The sequence below is a fragment of the Salmo trutta genome, chromosome 14, assembly GCF_901001165.1.
Source record: "Salmo trutta chromosome 14, fSalTru1.1, whole genome shotgun sequence".
Lineage (NCBI taxonomy): Eukaryota > Metazoa > Chordata > Actinopteri > Salmoniformes > Salmonidae > Salmo > Salmo trutta.
This window is the reverse complement of record NC_042970.1, coordinates 4707634-4731302: the sequence shown is the minus strand read 5'-3', so window position 1 is coordinate 4731302 and position 23669 is coordinate 4707634. Positions and strand designations below refer to the sequence as shown.

Here is a 23669-nt window from a genome sequence, read left to right as displayed (position 1 = left end):
AAGAGTATAGTACAACATAATCTTCAGAAGCTTAATGTTCTCTTTTTTGTTTGTTTCATAAAAATGGCTTTCCACTCCATTTAAGAATCCTCAAGCAACTCACTTATACTGTTCAGTTTGGAGAAATGATCCCTGAAGTTAAAACTTTACGTTTTATGTAAAACTTTACGTTTTATGTAAAACTTTACGTTTTTTTTTTATATATGCAGACTGGCACAGGAGTCGAGCTACTTATGATGTAAACAATTACTTGGCAGTCAGACAATCCACCCTTGAGGTATTATTATTAAACTATACACTGATAACGTTTAATCAAGTACCTATAGGTAGGAGATTGCATTGAGTTGCTGGTTGGATTGTGTGAAGAATGGAATCATTTTATCCATAAAAGAACAGGGACAAACCCCTGTATGGGTAAAGAACACCTTACTCCAAAACCTATAATAGTTATTATTGATTATTATGGTACTTTTGAATGTCAGCAAATAGTGATGAAATGCTTTGTCCTCAAAGAAATACAAGTACTATAAGCTGTTTTCAGGGAATATAAAAAAAACAAAAAAATTACCAAATGGTTTTATTTCATGTTGATACATTCTTGGACAACACCACATAAAAGTTGCATGAGTGGTCAAACATATATATATATATATTTATTTTTTTATCTCCCACAACATTGGCACATAAGCAGCAAGGGCAACATGAATATACTTAGTACAAACAGTATAAAAACAGACTTGTTTTTATTTTTATTTTGTGTGTTTTGTTTTTAAATATATATTCATGTTATTTTTCCCCACAATTTTTCCATAGTTGCAGGGCATTAAGAAAAATCCAAGACGAAATTAAAGCCATATTCTAACTTCAGCGAGAAGATGTCAACCAAATTTTTTTTTAAAATATTATAATAATATGAATAACAATAGTAATCTTGGTATGCCATTAAAAGCAAGGCTAGTGAATCGCGTGTTGTGAAATCTCCATCTTTTTTTTTTTTTTTTTTCGATTTTTTTTACTTAATCTTAACATCAAACATAGCAGGCATGCATCGACAACTTCTACACGGGGGACAGAAACCGTTTTAAATCTGAAAACCACTGGAGTCGTTTTAGTTTTTATATCAAGCTAATAAAGCCTTGACTGGACTGGGCGCTGGAGCTTTCTTTTAGTCACTTTAAAAAACACAATTGATGGTCAAATGAACTGTACCCGTTCAACATACTGAAAACACAGTCGATGGTCAATGTACTGTACCCGTTCAACATACTGAAAGCATGTCTGTAGAAAACTCCCCACACACATATATAAGGGAATGTAAAACTCAGATACTGTATGTCTTTCTCGTCGACCGACATACAGCCAAAATCGAAAACGTGAAAAAATACTTGACATCTCAGAGACAAGAATATGGCTTTAATTGAATGTGCATCCAAGCAGCAAAGAAGAAATACATTGAGATCTTTAAAAAAATCTACAACAAATGTAACGGAGAGGCCAATAGAACCACAAACTGTTTTCAACAGGAATTTTGGAAAACTTGCAATTTGGAAGGACATTAAAAGACAAGAAACAGCCCCATGGCAGGTACAGGTGAGTCCTCCAGTACAGGTGAGTCCTCCAGTACAGGTGAGTCCTCCAGTACAGGTAGTCCTCCTGCTACAGCCAGCGTACCTGTAGAGACACACCTCTAGGGAGTGGGGGGCCAGCTCTGAGGGGTCTGCAGAGACCCACTCTAATCCTGAGGAGGAACACAGGGGTTTTGTCCAAAACCAGTTCTCTGCTTCTTTTTTTTCTTCTCTGAAATCATTTAACAAAACAAATTATTTTATTTAGTCAATTATTTTGCTCCCATCAGAAATGTCCGTCTTGATTTTCTTAAAATGTTTCTTAAAGCTTTTCCATTCCATCTTAACCATGAAAAAAACGTCAGTTAGCCAGACAGAATCCTCTGGTTGAAAGGAAAGCTCTAGAACCCAGAACCCACCCATTGTCACTGTGTTGTTCTGGAGTTCCAGGGTTCCGGGTGGTTCCGCGGGTTCCGGTGTGTGAGTGGGCAGTAAAGCAGCATGGACATAAAAATAGTTTGGATTTCCTTTATGTTGCCAATGGGGCAGGAGACAAAGCATCTCCAACAAGCCTGCCCTTCTCTCTGATGACGGCTCTTAGATCACGATGTCATTGTAGCTCACATATTTCTTCTTTGCTGCCGGACCTGGAGAGGAGATAAGAAAAATATGTTTTTCAAATACAGTAGCTATAATGGTTCAGAGATGTTCTTATTTCTTCATAGCCTGGGGCTATGTGTTTTATAGTGAGTAGGGGCTATGTGTTTTATAGTGAGTAGGGGCTATGTGTTTTATAGTGAGTAGGGGCTATGTGTTTTATAGTGAGTAGGGGCTATGTGTTTTATAGTGAGTAGAGGCTATGTGTTTTATAGTGAGTAGGGGCTATGTGTTTTATAGTGAGTAGGGGCTATGTGTTTTATAGTGAGTAGGGGCTATGTGTTTTATAGTGAGTAGGGGCTATGTGTTTTATAGTGAGTAGGGGCTATGTGTTTTATAGTGAGTAGGGGCTATGTGTTTTATAGTGAGTAGGGGCTATGTGTTTTATAGTGAGTAGGGGCTATGTGTTTTATAGTGAGTAGGGGCTATGTGTTTTATAGTGAGTAGGGGCTATGTGTTTTATAGTGAGTAGGGGCTATGTGTTTTATAGTGAGTAGGGGCTATGTGTTTTATAGTGAGTAGGGGCTATGTGTTTTATAGTGAGTAGGGGCTATGTGTTTTATAGTGAGTAGGGGCTATGTGTTTTATAGTGAGTAGGGGCTATGTGTTTTATAGTGAGTAGGGGCTATGTGTTTTATAGTGAGTAGGGGCTATGTGTTTTATAGTGAGTAGGGGCTATGTGTTTATAGTGAGTAGGGGCTATGTGTTTTTATAGTGAGTAGGGGCTATGTGTGTTTTATAGTGAGTAGGGGCTATGTGTTTTATAGTGAGTAGGGGCTATGTGTTTTATAGTGAGTAGGGGCTATGTGTTTTATAGTGAGTAGGGGCTATGTGTTTTATAGTGAGTAGGGGCTATGTGTTTTATAGTGAGTAGGGGCTATGTGTTTTATAGTGAGTAGGGGGCTATGTGTTTTATAGTGAGTAGGGGCTATGTGTTTTATAGTGAGTAGGGGCTATGTGTTTTATAGTGAGTAGGGGCTATGTGTTTTATAGTGAGTAGGGGCTATGTGTTTTATAGTGAGTAGGGGCTATGTGTTTTATAGTGAGTAGGGGCTATGTGTTTTATAGTGAGTAGGGGCTATGTGTTTTATAGTGAGTAGGGGCTATGTGTTTTATAGTGAGTAGGGGCTATGTGTTTTATAGTGAGTAGGGGCTATGTGTTTTATAGTGAGTAGGGGCTATGTGTTTTATAGTGAGTAGGGGCTATGTGTTTTATAGTGAGTAGGGGCTATGTGTTTTATAGTGAGTAGGGGCTATGTGTTTTATAGTGAGTAGGGCTATGTGTTTTATAGTGAGTAGGGGCTATGTGTTTTATAGTGAGTAGGGGCTATGTGTTTTATAGTGAGTGTGTTTATATAGTGAGTAGGGAGGGGCTATGTGTTTTATAGTGAGTAGAGGCTATGTGTTTTATAGTGAGTAGAAGGCTATGTGTTTATAGTGAGTATGGGGCTATGTGCTTGTATAGTGAGTAGGTGGCTATGTGTTTTATAGTGATGTAGGGGCTATGTGTTTTATAGTGAGTGAGGGGAGCTATGTGGTTTTAATAGTAGAGTAGGGGCTATGTGTTTTAGGATGAGTAAGGGGCTATGTGTGTTTTATGTGATAGGGGGCTATGTGTTTTATAGTGAGTCAGGGGCTATGTGTTTTAAGTAGTGAGTAGAGGCTATGTGTTTTATAGTGAGTAGAGGGCCTATGTGTTTTATAGTGAGTAGGGGCTATGTGGTTTATAGTGAGTAGGGGCTTATGGTGTTTATAGTGAGTAGGGGCTATGTGTTTTATAGTGGTAGGTGGCTATGTGTTTCATAGTGAGTAGGGGCTATGTGTTTTATAGTGAGTAGGGGCTATGTGTTTTATAGTGAGTAGGGGCTATTGTGTTTTATAGTGAGTAGGGGGCTATGTGTTTTATAGTGAGTAGGGGCTATGTGTTTTATAGTGAGTAGGGGCTATGTGTTTTATAGTGAGTAGGGGCTATGTGTTTTATAGTGAGTAGGGGCTATGTGTTTTATAGTGAGTAGGGCTATGTGTTTATAGTGAGTAGGGGCTATGTTGTTTTATAGTGTGTAGGGGCTATGTGTTTTATAGTGAGTAGGGGCTATGTGTTTTATAGTGAGTAGGGGCTAGTGTTTTATAGTGAGTAGGGGCTATGTGTTTTATAGTGAGTAGGGGCTATGTGTTTTATAGTGAGTAGGGGCTATGTGTTTTATAGTGAGTAGGGGCTATGTGTTTTATAGTGAGTAGGGGCTATGTGGTTTTATAGTGAGTAGGGGCTATGTGTTTTATAGTGAGTAGGGGCTATGTGTTTTATAGTGAGAGGGGCTAATGTGTTTAGTGAGTAGGGCTATGTGTTTTATAGTGAGTAGGGGCTATGTGTTTTATAGTGAGTAGGGGGCTATGTGTTTTATAGTGAGTAGGGGCTATGTGTTTTATAGTGAGTAGGGGCTATGTGTTTTATAGTGAGTAGGGGCTATGTGTTTTATAGTGAGTAGGGGCTATGTGTTTTATAGTGAGTAGGGGCTATGTGTTTTATAGTGAGTAGGGGCTATGTGTTTTATAGTGAGTAGGGGCTATGTGTTTTATAGTGAGTAGGGGCTATGTGTTTTATAGTGAGTAGGGGCTATGTGTTTTATAGTGAGTAGGGGCTATGTGTTTTATAGTGAGTAGGGGCTATGTGTTTTATAGTGAGTAGGGGCTATGTGTTTTATAGTGAGTAGGGGCTATGTGTTTTATAGTGAGTAGGGGCTATGTGTTTTATAGTGAGTAGGGGCTATGTGTTTTATAGTGAGTAGGGGCTATGTGTTTTATAGTGAGTAGGGGCTATGTGTTTTATAGTGAGTAGGGGCTATGTGTTTTATAGTGAGTAGGGGCTATGTGTTTTATAGTGAGTAGGGGCTATGTGTTTTATAGTGAGTAGGGGCTATGTGTTTTATAGTGAGTAGGGGCTATGTGTTTTATAGTCAGTAGGGGCTATGTGTGAGTAGGGGCTATGTGTTTTATAGTGAGTAGGGGCTATGTGTTTTATAGTGAGTAGGGGCTATGTGTTTTATAGTGAGTAGGGGCTATGTGTTTTATAGTGAGTAGGGGCTATGTGTTTTATAGTAGTAGGGCTATGTGTTTTATAGTGAGTAGAGGCTATGTGTTTTATAGTGAGTAGGGGCTATGTGTTTTATAGTGAGTAGGGGCTATGTGTTTTATAGTGAGTAGGGGCTATGTGTTTTTATAGTGAGTAGGGGGCTATGTGTTTTATAGTGAGTAGGGGCTATGTGTTTTATAGTGAGTAGGGGCTATGTGTTTTATAGTGAGTAGGGGCTATGTGTTTTATAGTGAGTAGGGGCTATGTGTTTATAGTGAGTAGGGGCCTATGTGTTTTATAGTGAGTAGGGGCTATGTGTTTTATAGTGAGTAGGGGCTATGTGTTTTATAGTGAGTAGGGGCTATGTGTTTTATAGTGAGTAGGGGCTATGTGTTTTATAGTGAGTAGGGGCTATGTGTTTTATAGTGAGTAGGGGCTATGTGTTTTATAGTGAGTAGGGGCTATGTGTTTATAGTGAGTAGGGGCTATGTGTTTTATAGTGAGTGAGTAGGGGCTATGTGTTTATAGTGAGTAGGGGCTATTTTTTATAGTGAGTAGGGCTATGTGTTTTATAGTGAGTAGGGGCTATGTGTTTTAATAGTGAGTAGGGGCTATGTGTTTTATAGTGAGTAGGGGCTATGTGTTTTATAGTGAGTAGGGGCTATGTGTTTTATAGTGAGTAGGGGCTATGTGTTTTATAGTGAGTAGGGGCTATGTGTTTTATAGTGAGTAGGGGCTATGTGTTTTATAGTGAGTAGGGGCTATGTGTTTTATAGTGAGTAGGGGCTATGTGTTTTATAGTGAGTAGGGGCTATGTGTTTTATAGTGAGTAGGGGCTATGTGTTTTATAGTGAGTAGGGCTATGTGTTTTATAGTGAGTAGGGGCTATGTGTTTTATAGTGAGTAGGGGCTATGTGTTTTATAGTGAGTAGGGGCTATGTGTTTTATAGTGAGTAGGGGCTATGTGTTTTATAGTGAGTAGGGGCTATGTGTTTTATAGTGAGTAGGGGCTATGTGTTTTATAGTGAGTAGGGGCTATGTGTTTTATAGTGAGTAGGGGCTATGTGTTTTATAGTGAGTAGGGGCTATGTGTTTATAGTGAGTAGGGGCTATGTGTTTTATAGTGAGTAGGGGCTATGTGTTTTATAGTGAGTAGGGGCTAATGTGTTTTTATAGTGAGTAGGGGCTATGTGTTTTATAGTGCAGTAGGGGCTATGTGTTTTATTGTGAGTAGGGGCTATGTGTTTATAGTGAGTAGGGGCTATGTGTTTTATAGTGAGTAGGGGCTATGTGTTTTATAGTGAGTAGAGGCTATGTGTTTTATAGTGAGTAGAGGGCTATGTGTTTTATAGTGAGTAGGGGGCTATGTGTTTATAGTGAGTAGGGGCTATGTGTTTTATAGTGAGTAGGGGCTATGTGTTTATAGTGAGTAGGGCTTATGTTTTTATAGTGAGTAGAGGGCTAGGTGTTTATAGTGAGTAGGGGCTATGTGTTTTATAGTGAGTAGGGCTATGTGTTTTATAGTGAGTAGGGGCTATGTGTTTTATAGTGAGTAGGGGCTATGTGTTTTATAGTGAGTAGGGGCTATTGTTTTATAGTGAGTAGGGGCTATGTGTTTTATAGTGAGTAGGGGCTATGTGTTTTATAGTGAGTAGGGGCTATGTGTTTTATAGTGAGTAGGGGCTATGTGTGAGTAGGGGCTAGGTGGTTTTATAGTGAGTAGGGGCTATGTGGTTTTATAGTGAGTAGGGGCTATGTGTTTTATAGTGAGTAGGGGCTATGTGTTTTATAGTGAGTAGGGAGGCTATGTGTTTTATAGTGAGTAGGGCTATGTGTTTATTAGTGAGTAGGGGCTATGTGTTTTATAGTGCAGTAGGGGCTTATGTGTTTTATAGTGCAGTAGGGGCTATGTGTTTTATAGTGAGTAGAGGGCTATGTGTTTTATAGTGAGTAGGGGCTATGTGTTTTATAGTGAGTAGGGGCTATGTGTTTTATAGTGAGTAGGGCTATGTGTTTTATAGTGAGTAGGGCTATGTGTTTGTATAGTGAGTAGGGGCTATGTGTTTTATAGTGAGTAGGGGCTATGTGTTTTATAGTGAGTAGGGGCTATGTGTTTTATAGTGAGTAGGGGCTATGTGTTTTATAGTGAGTAGGGGCTATGTGTTTTATAGTGAGTAGGGGCTATGGTTTTATAGTGAGTAGGGGCTATGTGTTTTATAGTGAGTAGGGGCTATGTGTTTTATAGTGAGTAGGGGCTATGTGTTTTTATAGTGAGTAGGGGCTATGTGTTTTATATGGAGTAGGGGCTATGTGTTTTATAGTGAGTAGGGGCTATGTGTTTTATAGTGAGTAGGGCTATGTGTTTTATAGTGAGTAGGGGCTATGTGTTTTATAGTGAGTAGGGGCTATGTGTTTTATAGTGAGTAGGGGCTATGTGTTTTATAGTGAGTAGGGGCTATGTGTTTTATAGTGAGTAGGGGCTATGTGTTTTATAGTGAGTAGGGGCTATGTGTTTTATAGTGAGTAGGGGCTATGTGTTTATAGTGAGTAGGGGCTATGTGTTTTATAGTGAGTAGGGGCTATGGTGTTTTATAGTGAGTAGGGGGCTATGTGTTTTATAGTGAGTAGGGGCTATGTGTTTTATAGTGAGTAGGGGCTATGTGTTTTATAGTGAGTAGGGGCTATGTGTTTTATAGTGAGTAGGGCTATGTGTTTTATAGTGAGTAGGGGCTATGTGTTTTATAGTGAGTAGGGGCTATGTGTTTTATAGTGAGTAGGGGCTATGTGTTTTATAGTGAGTAGGGGCTATGTGTTTATAGTGAGTAGGGGCTATGTGTTTTATAGTGAGTAGGGGCTATGTGTTTTATAGTGAGTAGGGGCTAAGTGTTTTATAGTGAGTAGGGGCTATGTGTTTTATAGTGAGTAGGGGCTATGTGTTTTATAGTGAGTATGGGCTAGGTGTTTTATAGTGAGTAGGGGCTATGTGTTTTATAGTGAGTAGGGGCTATGTGTTTTATAGTGAGTAGGGGCTATGTGTTTTATAGTGAGTAGGGGCTATGTGTTTTTAGTGAGTAGGGGCTATGTGTTTTATAGTGAGTAGGGCTATGTGTTTTATAGTGAGTAGGGGCTATGTGTTTTATAGTGAGTAGGGGCTATGTGTTTTATAGTGAGTAGGGGCTATGTGTTTTATAGTGAGTAGGGGCTATGTGTTTTATAGTGAGTAGGGGCTATGTGTTTTATAGTGAGTAGGGGCTGTTTAGTGAGTAGGGTCTATGTGTTTATAGTGAGTAGGGGCTATGTGTTTTATAGTGAGTAGGGGCTATGTGTTTTATAGTGAGTAGGGGCTATGTGTTTTATAGTGAGTAGGGGGCTATGTGTTTTATAGTGAGTAGGGGCTATGTGTTTATAGTGAGTAGGGGCTATGTGTTTTATAGTGAGTAGGGGCTATGTGTTTTATAGTGAGTAGGGGCGTATGTGTTTTATAGTGAGTAGGGCTATGTGTTTTATAGTATTGTGAGTAGGGGCTATGTGTTTTATAGTGAGTAGGGGCTATGTGTTTTATAGTGAGTAGGGGCTATGTGTTTTATAGTGAGTAGGGGCTATGTGTTTTATAGTGAGTAGGGGCTATGTGTTTTATAGTGAGTAGGGGCTATGTGTTTATAGTGAGTAGGGGCTATGTGTTTTATAGTGAGTAGGGGCTATGTGTTTTAGTAGTGAGTAGGGGCTATGTGTTTATAGTGAGTAGGGGCTATGTGTTTATAGTGAGTAGGGGCTATGTGTTTTATAGTGAGTAGGGGCTATGTGTTTATAGTGAGTAGGGGCCTATGTGTTTTATAGTGAGTAGGGGCTATGTGTTTTATAGTGAGTAGGGGGCTATGTGTTTTATAGTGAGTAGAGGCTATGTGTTTTATAGTGAGTAGGGGCTATGTGTTTTATAGTGAGTAGGGGCTATGTGTTTTATAGTGAGTAGGAGGCTATGTGTTTTAAGTGAGTAGGGGCTATGTGTTTTATAGTGAGTAGGGGCTATGTGTTTTATAGTGAGTAGGGGCTATGTGTTTTTATAGTGAGTAGGGGCTATGTGTTTTATAGTGAGTAGGGGCTATGTGTTTTATAGTGAGTAGGGGCTATGTGTTTTATAGTGAGGTAGGGGCTATGTGTTTTATAGTGAGTAGGGGCTATGTGTTTTATAGTGAGTAGAGGCTATGTGTTTTATAGTGAGTAGGGGCTATGTGTTTTATAGTGAGTAGGGGCTATGTGTTTTATAGTGAGTAGGGGCTATGTGTTTATAGTGAGTAGGCTAGTGGTATAGTGAGTAGAGGCTATGGTTTATAGTCAGTAGGGCTATGTGTTTTATAGTGAGTAGGGGCTATGTGTTTATAGTGAGTAGGGGCTATGTGTTTTTCGTCGGTAGGGGCTATGTGTTTTATAGTGAGTAGGGGCTATGTGTTTTATAGTGGTAGGGGCTATGTGTTTTATAGTGAGTAGGGGCTATGTGTTTTATAGTGAGTAGGGGCTATGTGTTTTATAGTGAGTAGGGGCTATGTGTTTTATAGTATTGTGAGTAGGGGCTATGTGTTTTATTAGTGAGTAGGGGCTATGTGTTTTATAGTGAGTAGAGGCTATGTGTTTTATAGTGAGTAGGGCTATGTGTTTTATAGTGAGTAGGGGCTATGTGTTTATAGTGAGTAGGGGGGCTATGTGTTTTATAGTGATAGGGGCTATGTGTTTTATTAGTGAGTAGGGGCTATGTGTTTTATAGTGGAGTAGGGGCTATGTGTTTATAGTGAGTAGGGGCTATGTGTTTATAGTGAGTAGGGGCTATGTGTTTTATAGTGAGTAGGGGCTATGTGTTTTATAGTGAGTAGGGGCTATGTGTTTTATAGTGAGTAGGGGCTATGTGTTTTATAGTGAGTAGGGGCTAGTGTTTTATAGTCGAGTAGGGGCTATGTGTTTTATTTGAGTAGGGGCTATGGTGTTTTATAGTGAGTAGGAGGCTATGTGTTTTATAGTGAGTAGAGGCTATGAGTAGTAGGGCTATGTGTTTTATAGTGAGTAGGGGCTATGTTGTTTTTATAGTGAGTAGGGCTATGTGTTTTATAGTGAGTAGGGGCTATGTTGTTTTATAGTGAGTAGGGGCTATGCTGTTTTATAGATGAGTAGAGGCTATGTGTTTTATATTGAGTAGGGCTATGTGGTTATAGTCAGTAGGGGCTATGTGTTTTATAGTGAGTAGAGGCTATGTTGTTTTATAGTGAGTAGGGCTCTGTGTTTTATAGTGAGTTAGGGGCTATGTGTTTTCTAGTGAGTAGTTTTCGGGCTATGTGTTTTCTAGTGAGTAGAGGCTATGTGTTTTATAGTGAGTAGTGGCTATGTGTTTTATAGTGAGTAGGGGCTATGTGTTTTATTAGTGAGTAGGGGCTATGTTGTTTTATAGTGAGTAGGGGCTATGTTTTATAGTGAGTCGGGGCTATGTGTTTTATAGTGAGTAGCGGCTATGTGTTTTATAGTGAGTAGGGGCTATGTGTTTTATAGTGAGTAGGGGCTATGGGTTTTATAGTGAGTGGGGGCTATGTGTTTTATAGTGAGTAGGGGCTATGTGGTTTTATAGTGAGTAGGGGCTATGTGTTTTATAGTGAGTAGGGGCTATTGTGTTTTTATAGTGAGTAGGGGCTATGTGTTTTATAGTGAGTAGGGGCTATGTGTTTTATAGTGAGTAGGGGCTATGTGTTTTATAGTGAGTAGGGGCTATGTGTTTTATAGTGAGTAGGGGCTATGTGTTTTATAGTGAGTAGGGGCTATGTGTTTATAGTGAGTACGGGGCTATGTGTTTTATAGTGAGTAGGGGCTATGTGTTTTATAGTGAGTAGGGGCTATGTGTTTTATAGTGAGTAGGGGCTATGTGTTTTATAGTGAGTAGGGGCTATGTGTTTATTAGTGAGTAGGGGCTATGTGTTTATAGTGCGTAGGGGGCTATGTGTTTTATAGTGAGTAGGGGCTATGTGTTTTATAGTGAGTAGGGGCTATGTGTTTTTATAGTGAGTAGGGGCTATGTGTTTTATAGTGAGTAGGGGCTATGTGTTTTATAGTGAGTAGGGCTATGTGTTTATATGTGAGTAGGGGCTATGTGAGTGCTAGTGAGTAGCGTGGCTATGTGTTTTATAGTGAGTAGGGGCTATGTGTTTTATAGTGAGTAGGGGCTATGTGTTTATAGTGAGTAGGGGCTATGTGTTTTATAGTGAGTAGGGGCTATGTGTTTTATAGTGAGTAGGGGCTATGGTTTTATAGTGAGTAGGGGCTATGTGTTTTATAGTGAGTAGGGGCTATGTGTTTTTATAGTGAGTAGGGGCTATGTGTTTTATAGTGAGTAGGGGCTATGTGTTTTATAGTGAGTAGGGGCTATGTGTTTTTATAGTGAGTAGGGGCTATGTGTTTTATAGTGAGTAGGGGCTATTGTGTTTATAGTGAGTAGGGGCTATGTGTTTCATAGTGAGTAGGGGCTATGTGTTTTTATAGTGAGTAGGGGCTATGTGTTTTATAGTGAGTAGGGGCTATGTGTTTATAGTGAGTAGGGGCTTATGTGTTTTATAGTGAGTAGGGGCTATGTGTTTTATAGTGAGTAGGGGCTATGTGTTTTATAGTGAGTAGGGGCTATGTTTTTATAGTGAGTAGGGGCTATGTGTTTTTATAGTGAGTAGGGGCTATGTGTTTTATAGTGAGTAGGGGGCTATGTGTTGTATAGTGAGTAGGGGCTATGGTGTTTTATAGTCAGTAGGGGCTATGTGTTTTATAGTCAGTAGGGGCTATGTGTTTTATAGTCAGTAGGGGCTATGTGTTTTATAGTGAGTAGAGGCTATGTGTTTTTTATAGTGAGTAGGGGCTATGTGTTTTATAGTGAGTAGGGCTATGTGTTTTTATAGTGAGTAGGGGCTATTGTTTTATAGTGAGTAGGGGCTATGTGTTTTATAGTGAGTAGGGGCTATGTGTTTTATAGTGAGTAGGGGCTATGTGTTTTATAGTGAGTAGGGGATATGTGTATTATAGTGAGTAGGGGGCTATTGTTTTTATAGTGAGTAGGGGCTATGTGGTTTTAGTGAGTAGGGGGCTATGTGTTTTATAGTATTGTGAGTAGGGGCTATGTGTTTATAGTGAGTAGGGGCTATGTGTTTTATAGTGAGTGGGCTATGTGTTTTATAGTGAGTAGGGGCTATTGTTTTATAGTATTGTGAGTAGGGGCTATGTGTTTATAGTATTGTGAGTAGGGGCTATGTGTTTTATAGTGAGTAGAGCTATGTGTTTTATTAGTGAGTAGAGGGCTATGTGTTTTATAGTGAGTAGGGGCTATGTGTTTATAGGAGTAGGGGCTATGTGTTTTATAGTGAGTAGGGGCTATGTGTTTTATAGTGAGTAGGGGCTATGTGTTTATAGTGAGTAGGGGCTATGTGTTTTATAGTGAGTAGGGGCTATGTGTTTTATAGTGAGTAGGGGCTAGTGTTTTTATAGTGAGTAGGGGCTATGTGTTTATAGTGAGTAGGGGCTATGTGTTTTATAGTGAGTAGGGGCTATGTGTTTTTATAGTGAGTAGGGGCTATGTGTTTTATAGTGAGTAGGGGCTATGTGTTTTATAGTGAGTAGGGGGCTATGTGTTTTATAGTGAGTAGGGGCTATGTGTTTTATAGTGAGTAGGGGCTATGTGTTTTATAGTGAGTCGGGGCTATGTGTTTTATAGTGAGTAGGGGCTATGTGTTTTATAGTGAGTAGAGGCTATGTGTTTTATAGTGAGTAGGGGCTATGTGTTTTATAGTGAGTAGGGGCTATGTGTTTTATAGTGAGTAGGGGCTATGTGTTTTATAGTCAGTAGGGGCTATGTGTTTTATAGTCAGTAGGGGCTATGTGTTTTATAGTGAGTAGGGGCTATGTGTTTTATAGTGAGTAGAGGCTATGTGTTTTATAGTGAGTAGGGGCTATGTGTTTTATAGTGAGTAGGGGCTATGTGTTTTATAGTGAGTAGGGGCTATGTGTTTTATAGTGAGTAGGGGCTATGTGTTTTATAGTGAGTAGGGGCTATGTGTTTTATAGTGAGTAGGGGCTATGTGTTTTATAGTGAGTAGGGGCTATGTGTTTTATAGTGAGTAGGGGCTATGTGTTTTATAGTGAGTAGGGGCTATGTGTTTTATAGTGAGTAGGGGCTATGTGTTTATAGTCAGTAGGGGCTATGTGTTTTATAGTCAGTAGGGGCTATGTGTTTTATAGTCAGTAGGGGCTATGTGTTTTATAGTGAGTAGAGGCTATGTGTTTTATAGTGAGTAGGGGCTATGTGTTTTATAGTGAGTAGGGGCTATGTGTTTTATAGTGAGTAGGGGCTATGTGTTTATAGTGAGTAGGGGCTATGTGTTTTATAGTGAGTAGGGGCTATGTGTTTTATAGTGAGTAGGGGCTATGTGTTTTATAGTGAGTAGGGGCTATGTGTTTTATAGTGAGTAGGGGCTATGTGTTTTATAGTGAGTAGGGGCTATGTGTTTTATAGTGAGTAGGGGCTATGTGTTTTATAGTATTGTGAGTAGGGGCTATGTGTTTTATAGTGAGTAGGGGCTATGTGTTTTATAGTGAGTAGGGGCTATGTGTTTTATAGTGAGTAGGGGCTATGTGTTTTATAGTATTGTGAGTAGGGGCTATGTGTTTTATAGTATTGTGAGTAGGGGCTATGTGTTTTATAGTGAGTAGAGGCTATGTGTTTTATAGTGAGTAGGGGCTATGTGTTTTATAGTGAGTAGGGGCTATGTGTTTTATAGTGAGTAGGGGCTATGTGTTTTATAGTGAGTAGGGGCTATGTGTTTTATAGTGAGTAGGGGCTATGTGTTTTATAGTGAGTAGGGGCTATGTGTTTTATAGTGAGTAGGGGCTATGTGTTTTATAGTGAGTAGGGGCTATGTGTTTTATAGTGAGTAGGGGCTATGTGTTTTATAGTGAGTAGGGGCTATGTGTTTTATAGTGAGTAGGGGCTATGTGTTTTATAGTGAGTAGGGGCTATGTGTTTTATAGTGAGTAGAGGCTATGTGTTTTATAGTGAGTAGAGGGCTATGTGTTTTATAGTGAGTAGGGGCTATGTGTTTTATAGTGAGTAGGGGCTATGTGTTTTATAGTGAGTAGGGGCTATGTGTTTTATAGTCAGTAGGGGCTATGTGTTTTATAGTCAGTAGGGGCTATGTGTTTTATAGTCAGTAGGGGCTATGTGTTTTATAGTGAGTAGAGGCGTGAGTAGGGGCTATGTGTTTTATAGTGAGTAGGGGCTATGTGTTTTATAGTGAGTAGGGGCTATGTGTTTTATAGTGAGTAGGGGCTATGTGTTTTATAGTGAGTAGGGGCTATGTGTTTTATAGTGAGTAGAGGCTATGTGTTTTATAGTCAGTAGGGGCTATGTGTTTTATAGTGAGTAGGGGCTATGTGTTTTATAGTGAGTAGGGGCTATGTGTTTTATAGTGAGTAGAGGCTATGTGTTTTATATTGAGTAGGGGCTATGTGTTTTATAGTCAGTAGGGGCTATGTGTTTTATAGTGAGTAGAGGCTATGTGTTTTAGTTTTTAAGTAAACACATAGTGTATTGTGTTGGCTAGGGATAAGGATGAGGCTAAGTTACGCCATGTGTTTGTACAGGATACATGCACAACAGTAGCAGGAAAGTGGTACATGCTGGAACAGATATAACTGCAGGAACAACGTTAACAGAACAATAGGGTAAACAGCTTTTCATCTGACAATTGAGGTTTCTAACAGCACCCTGTTTGACTCACTACCTACCATATGGAGACTTCACAAAGTCATGGCATCTCTTGTGTTATTCCACATGTTGTTGTGTTACAACCTGAATTTAAAATTGATTCAATTGAGATTGGTTTTTTTTTTGGGGGGGGGGGTCACTGGCCTACACACAATACCCCCAAAATGTCAACGTGAAATTATGTTTTGACAAAATGTTTACAAATGAATTACAAAATGAAAAGCTGAAATGTCTTGAGTCATCAAGTATTTAATCCGTTTGTTATGGCAATCCTAAATAAATTCTGGACTAAAAATGTACTTAAGAAATCACATAATAACTTGCATGAACTCACTCTGAGTGCAAAAACAGTGTTATTAAACATAATTGAACACCACACATACAACTATCTGTATGTTGAGCAGTGAATTTCAAACATATTTTTAACCTCGTAAATCCAGGGAGATTTTCCAATGCCTTGCAAAGAAGGACACGTATTGGTAGATGGGCAAAAACAAAAAAAAGCAGACATTTAATATCCCTTTGAGCATGGTGAAGTTAATAATTACACTATGGATGGTGTATCAATACACCCAATCACTTCAAAGACACAGGGTTCCTTACTACTTAGTTACCGGAGAGGAAGAAAAGCGCTCCTGGATTTCACCATTAGGCCAATGGTGACTTTAAAACAGTTACAGAGTTTAAGGCTGTGATAGGAGAAAACTGAGGATGGATCAACAACATTGTAGTTACTCCACAATACTAAACCTAAATGACAAAGTGAAAAGAAGGAAGCCTGTACAGAATACAAATACTACAAAACATGCATCCTGTTTGCAACTAAGGCACTAAAGTAAAACAGATTGTCTTTTGACAAAATAAATTCACTTTATATCCTGAATACAATGTGTTATGTTTACGACAAATTCAACACAAAAGATCATTGAGTACCACTCTTCATACTGTATGCAATCTTTCGACTTCAACTGTATGTTCAAGCATGGTGGTGGCTGCATCATGTTAAAGGTATGCTTGTCATTGCCAAGGAATAGGGAGTTTTGTTTGTTTAAAAATAAACGGAATAGATCTAAGCACAGGCAAAGACGACATTGAATGTTTATGAGTGGCCTCGTTATAGTTTTTACTTAAATTTGGCTTGTAAATCTATGGCAAGACTTGGAAATGGCTGTCTAGCAATGATCAACAACCAACTTGCCGGGGCTTGAAGATTTTTTGAAATAATAATGAGCAAATATTGTACAATCCAGGTGAGCAAAGCTCTTAGAGACTTACCCAGAAAGATTCACAGCTGTAATCACTGCCAAAGGTGATTCTAACATGTATTGACTCAGGGGGTGTATGAATACTTATGGAAACTAGATCTTTCTGTATTTAAATATCAATAAATTAGCAACATTTTCTGAAAACATTTTTTCACTTTGTCATTGTGGGGTATTGTGTGTAGATAGATGAGAAAAAACAAGTTCATAAGTCCCTCTCCTTCACCCTCTCTTCATCTTCTTCACCCTGACCTTCACCCTCTCCCTCTCCTTCACCATCTCTCCATCTCCTTCACCCTCTCCTTCACCCTCTCCTTCACCCTCTCCCTCTCCTTCACCATCTCTCCATCTCCTTCACCCTCTCCTTCACCATCTCTCCATCTCCTTCACCCTCTCCCTCTCCTTCAACCTCTCCCTCTCCTTCTCCCTCTCTCCATCTCCTTCACCATCTCTCCATCTCCTTCACCCTCTCCCTCTCCATCTCCTTCACCCTCTCCTTCACCATCTCTCCATCTCCTTCACCCTCTCCCTCTCCATCTCCTTCACCCTCTCCCTCTCTCCATCTCCTTCACCCTCTCCCTCTCCATCTCCTTCACCCTCTCCTTCACCATCTCTCCATCTCCTTCACCCTCTCCTTCACCATCTCTCCATCTCCTTCACCCTTTCCCTCTCCTTCACCATCTCTCCATCTCCGTCACCCTTTCCCTCTCTCCGTCTCCTTCATCCTCTCCTCCTCTCCTTCTCCTACACCCTCACCCTTTCCTTCACCCTCTCTTTCACCCTCTCCCTCTCTTTCTCCCTCTCCCTCTCCCCCTTCCTTCACCCTCTCCCTCACTCCCCCCTCTCTTTCTCCCTCTCTCGGTCTCCTTCTTCCTCTCCCCCTTCCTTCACCATCTCCCCCTCTCTTTCACCCTCTCCCTCTCCCTCCCCCTCTCTTTCACCCTCTCCCTCTCCCCCTTCCTTCACCCTCTCCCTCGCTCCCTCTCCCTCCCCCTCTCTTTCACCCTCTCCCTCCCCCTCTCTTTCACCCTCTCCCTCTCCCCCTTCCTTCACCCTCTCCCTCTCTTTCACCCTCTCCCTCTCTTTCACCCTCTCCCTCTCCCTCCCCCTCTCTTTCACCCTCTCCCTCCCCCTCTCTTTCACCCTCTCCGTCCTCTATTGGTATGCATTATCCCCCTCAAATGACAGATTGGTTTAACACAAAATAGTACAGAATCATCATGTGAGCGAGGTAAATTGACATTATTATGCATATTATGGTCTTACGAAGTCCTTGCCATAATGATTTCTTCTTCTTTTATAAGGATGCCAGTCAGTGTATACTTATATTACACAGTCACTGTTACCGCGGCAATTATCATGCTAATGTGTTGATGCATAACGCTGCCTTTTATTCACAAAGAAAACTATTTCTCAGCATTGGAGGTTCACATATGACTGACAGCAGAATATTGGCTTAAGTAACAGATATTTGCATTAGCTTTTTCATAAATTCTTAAACAAATTAAATAGTATATATATATATATATATATTTTTTTTTTAGAAAGACAATAAGCAGTTTGCTGTTATAAGTAGCCAGAACAGCTCATAGGCGCTTGAGGCAGCTTGATGTACAAATACAGGACGCTAGTCTATCTCCTGTATCTGTAGGGCGAGACAGGACGCTAGTCTATCTCCTGTAGGGTGAGACAGGACGCTAGTCTATCTCCTGTATCTGTAGGGTGAGACAGGACGCTAGTCTATCTCCTGTATCTGTAGGGTGAGACAGGATGCTAGTCTATCTCCTGTATCTGTAGAGTGAGACAGGACGCTAGTCTATCTCCTGTATCTGTAGGGCGAGACAGGACGCTAGTCTATCTCCTGTATCTGTGGGGCGAGACAGGACGCTAGTCTATCTCCTGTTTCTGTAGGGTGAGACAGGACGCTAGTCTATCTCCTGTATCTGTAGGGCGAGACAGGACGCTAGTCTATCTCCTGTATCTGTAGGGCGAGACAGGACGCTAGTCTATCTCCTGTATCTGTAGGGCGAGACAGGACGCTAGTCTGTCTCCTGTATCTGTAGGGCGAGACAGGACGCTAGTCTATATCCTGTATCTGTAGGGTGAAACAGGACGCTAGTCTCTCTCCTGTATCTGTAGGGTGAGACAGGACGCTAGTCTATCTCCTGTAGGGTGAGACAGGACGCTAGTCTATCTCCTGTAGGGTGAGACAGGACGCTAGTTTATCTCCTGTCTCTGTAGGGCGAGACAGGACGCTAGTCTATCTCCTGTATCTGTAGGCTGAGACAGGACGCTAGTCTATCTCCTGTATCTGTAGGGCGAGACAGGACGCTAGTCTATCTCCTGTATCTGTAGGGTGAGACAGGACGCTAGTCTATCTCCTGTATCTGTAGGGCGAGACAGGACGCTAGTCTATCTCCTGTAGGGTGAGACAGGACGCTAGTCTATCTCCTGTATCTGTAGGGTGAAGCAGCTTGTTGTACAAGTCCCCCCCCCACCCCCTCCCCATTGGACAGGACACTAGTCTACTGCAGCGCCTTACCCTAATCTATCTCCTTAATGCTGAGTGCTAAGAAGAGACGCATTGGGTCCCATTCTTAAAGTCTTTGGAATGCCACGGCCGGGGATCAAACTTCCAACCTTCCAACCTTCCAAACTTCCAACCTTCCAATCTTCCAATCTCATGGAGTTGAGTTGCATGAGCTTGTTTTAATGAATTCTTAAATCAAATGCTATATGTCCTTTTTAAAGAAAGTCAATGAGCTGTTATGTTGGTACAACAACAAAAAATGTCAATAACCACAATTACTCCATAAATTGCTATTATTAATTTATCTGGATTAGTATCGGTATCATGCCATTCATTTCAGGTTCCAGGGCACCCTTCGCGTGTATAACTTCCCAAAGCCTCATATCATTCAAACAGTTTTAGAGACGAGCCAAGGCAAAGACAGAGAGGTAGAGAAAGAGAGAGTTGGAAAGAATGTGTGAGAGAGAGATAGAGCTGCAGAGGGATGGAAAGAGTATGTGAGAGAAAGATAGAGACAGAGAGAGAGAGAGAGAGAGACAGAGAGAGATAGAGGGATACCCAGGACCAGATGGTGCTCTATGGGGACACATGACAGAGGACGAGGCAGGAGAGACGGCAGACTGCTGCGGATTCTCTAGCATGAACGGGGAATAGTATCTGTTTCCCAAATGGCACTCTATGACCTATATAGTGCATGACTTTTGACCAGTTTCACTTTAGTGCCTTGTTGCAGAACAGGATGCATGTTTTGTAATATTTGTATTCTGTACAGGTTTCCTTCTTTTTCACTCTGTCATTTAGGTTAGTATTGTGGAGTAACTACAATGTTGTTGATCCATCCTCAGTGTTCTCCTATCACAGCCATTAAAATCTGTCATTTAGGTTAGTATTATGGAGTAACTACAACGTTGTTGATCCATCCTCACTTGTTTCCTATCACGGCCATTAGACCAGGGACTTTTTATCCCTCGACCCCCATTTAAATTTCTGAAAATTCTTGCCACCCCAACCATGTGAAAATAATGATGTAATTAACAGCCAATGGCATTCAATAGAAGAAAAAAAAATGTTCTAACAGTATTTCTGATTGTCTTCTCAACTCACCATCACATACTTTTAATGTGTGTGGGGGGGGGGGGGCTATGACAGTCAATTGCAAATTAGTCTGACCTAATGTCTCTTATCTCACCACCGCTAATGAGATGGGTGTGCTTGATGCACGTCGCTTCGGAGCTTCTCAAAGTCAGCGGGGCGTGGTCGACAGTGTGTACCTCATCTCTCCTGTCACATCATCCAACCTAGATGGATAATTGGTTTTAATGCAGACAAGAGCACTGAATCCAGCTTCACACAGATATGAGCTGATGAATTGGTACCATGTGTTTTATGGTGATTTTCAAGACAAGTCAAATCATGACGTCAGTGATCTTCAGGTCGGAACGTCTGAGCGCTAGAAAGAGGCCTGAGTTCCTGAGTTGGAATTCCGAGTTGGATGACCATGAAGAAAGAAAAAAACAAATTCCCAGGTCAGAGTTAGTTTCTTTCCCTAGTTCCCGGTTGTCTTGAATGCACTGATGTCGGAAGTCAGAGATTTCCGAGTTCCCAGTTGTCTTGAATGCACTGATGTCGGAAGTCAGAGATTTCCTAGTTCCCGGTTGTCTTGAATGCACTGATGTCGGAAGTCAGAGATTTCCTAGTTCCCGGTTGTCTTGAATGCACTGATGTCGGAAGTCAGAGATTTCCTAGTTCCCGGTTGTCTTGAATACACTGATGTCGGAAGTCAGAGATTTCCGAGTTCCCAGTTCCGAGTTCCCGGTTGTTTTGAAGAAGATAGCAGGGTGTTCCCTTTGAGTCAGGAACTAAAACTCTTCCGAAATGACCCGTCTGCCCTCCGCCCCACCATAGATGAACCCCCACCTTGTTTCAAAAGCCCACCATTTGATCCCATATGGAATCTTTTTTTTTTTTTTTGTCAATATAGTCACTCAGCACACTGAACATTCCCTTTGCTGCTTCATGCTGGGGAATCGTGAGCCAGAACTATTTGTCCTTGTGAATAGCATACCCCGACATGTAGCGAACAAAAGTCAATGCATGGGCATCTCAGCCCGAACAGCTAACGTCCATTTGGAGAGCATAAGATGGGGAGTTTTTTACTCGTTCAGTAAGTTTCCTCTTGATTGCTCAGCAATACCATACATCCTTAATTGAACAGTGTTACTGTATATGACAAAGTTATTTCTGTGGGATTCTGTGCCTCTGCCTCCCAACATGTTGTTTTCGGCTGATAATATCAAAGTCTCTGCAATACTGTGTGGTTTCATAGCGTAACCAATTCACCAAGGTCAAGTGCAGCCTTTTTCCATGATCTCAGGGCGTTCTCTGGTTGAATTATATACTTTATACTTTACATTTTAATAATTGTCATTTAGATTTTGAAGGTTAACCACATTACAATGATTTTTATGACACACATTTTTCAGGATTTAGGAAATTCTCAAGTGACCCAATTTTCACATCAGGCAAACCCCACATGGGGTCGCGACCACTAGCTTGGGAACTGCTGCATTAAACTCTAATTGTTTTAAAGTCACCTTTGGGCTCATGGTGAAATCCCTGAGTTTGTAGTGACTGGGTGTATTGATACACCATCCAAAGTGGAATTAATCACTTCCTCATGCTCAAAGAAATATTCTTTTTTTTTTCTCCACCCATCTACCAATAGGTACTTTTCTTTGTGAGGTATTGGAAAACCTCCCTGGTCATTGTGGTTGAACTTGTGTTTGAAATTCACTGCACATTTGAGGGACTTTACAGATAATTTAATGTGTGGGGGTACAGAGATGATGAAGTCATTCAAAAATCATGTTAAACACTTTTTTTGCACACAGAGTGAGTCCATGCAACTTATTATGTGACTTGTTAAGCACATTTTTACTCCTGCACATATTTAGGCTTGCCATAACAAAAGGGTTGAATATTTGTATTTTTTTACTAATTTGTAAAAATTCAGAGAAACATTATTCCACTTAGACATTATGGGACATTGTGTGTAGGTCAGTGACCCCAAACATCTACATGTAATCACTTTTAAATGAAAGGCTGTAACACAACAAAATGTGGAAAAAGTCAAGGGGTGTGAATACTTTCTGAAGGCACTGCAGGTGGAATAAAAGTAAAATAATCAGGATAGTGATTAAAAGGTGGCTTCCCACTGAACAGGAGAAGTATTGTCTTGGACATCCCATAAACATGATTACCAGGGTGATGGGTGAGGGCCCTAAAGCTATGTGTACATCATGCTTGGTTGAATATATTACTTAATTTGCTCTCTATGGGTAAAAATACATTTTCTGTCATTATCATCAATGCTCTAATCTGTAAACCTATGTCATTAATGCTCTAATCTGTAAACCTATGTCATCAAAGTTATAATCTGTACACCTATGTCGTCAATGCTCTAATCTGTACACCTATGTTGTCAATGCTCTAATCTGTACATTTATGTCGTCAATGCTCTAATCTGTAAACCTGTGTCGTCAATTCTCTAATCTGTAAACCTATGTCGTCAATGCTCTAATCTGTAAACCTATGTCATCAATGCTCTAATCTGTAAACCTACAGTGAGGGGAAAAAAGTATTTGATCCCCTGCTGATTTTGTACGTTTGCCCACTGACAAAGAAATGATCAGTCTATAATTTTAATGGTATCTTTATTTGAACAGTGAGAGACAGAATAACAACAAAAAAATCCAGAAAAACCCATGTCAAAAATGTTATCAATTGATTTGCATTTTAATGAGGGAAATAAGTATTTGACCCCCTCTCAATCAGAAAGATTTCTGGCTCCCAGGTGTCTTTTATACAGGTAACGAGCTGAGATTAGGAGCACACTCTTAAAGGGAGTGCTCTTAATCTCAGCTTGCTACCTGTATAAAAGCCACCTGTCCACAGAAGCAATCAATCAATCAGATTCCAAACTCTCCACCATGGCCAAGACCAAAGAGCTCTCCAAGGATGTCAGGGACAAGATTGTAGACCTACACAAGGCTGGAATGGGCTACAAGACCATTCCAGGGGACAACAGTTGGTGCAATTATTCACAAATGGAAGAAACACAAAAGAACTGTCAATTTCCCTCGGCCTGGGGCTCCATGCAAGATCTCACCTCGTGGAGTTGCAATGATCATGAGAACGGTGAAGAATCATCCCAGAATTAAAAGGGAGGATCTTGTCAATGATCTCAAGGCAGCTGGGACCATAGTCACCAAGAAAACAATTGGTAACACACTACGCCGTGAAGGACTGAAATCCTGTAGCGCCCGCAAGGTCCCCCTGCTCAAGAAAGCACATATACATGCCCCTCTGAAGTTTGCCAATGAACATCTGAATGATTCAGAGGACAACTGGGTGAAAGTGTTGTGGTCAGATGAGACCAAAATGGAGCTCTTTGGCATCAACTCAACTCGCTGTGTTTGGAGGAGGAGGAATGCTGCCTATGACCCCAAGAACACCATCCCCACCATCAAACATGGAGGTGGAAACATTATGCTTTGGGGGTGTTTTTCTGGGGACAGGACAGGACAACTTCACAACATCAAAGGGACGATGGACGGGGCCATGTACCGTCAAAACTTGGGTGAGAACCTCCTTCCCTCAACCAGGGCATTGAAAATGGGTTGTGGATGGGTATTCCAGCATGACAATGACCCAAAACACACGGCCAAGGCAACAAAGGAGTGGCTCAAGAAGAAGCACATTAAGGTCCTGGAGTGGCCTAGCCAGTCTCCAAACCTTAATCCCATAGAAA

The 23669-nt window shown here is 40.8% G+C and overlaps 1 protein-coding gene across 1 annotated transcript in view; it reads right to left on the bottom strand.

The window, feature by feature from the left end:
- Positions 1–532: 532 nt before the first annotated feature.
- The window catches only part of LOC115207272 (metabotropic glutamate receptor 7-like), a 361353-nt gene continuing 338216 nt past the window's right edge, over positions 533–23669 (bottom strand). Inside the window, exon 11 of the mRNA XM_029774252.1 lies at positions 533–2212. Coding sequence (XP_029630112.1) covers positions 2163–2212 — 50 coding nt within the window. The 3' untranslated portion in view covers positions 533–2162. The remainder of the gene's footprint in view (positions 2213–23669) is intronic.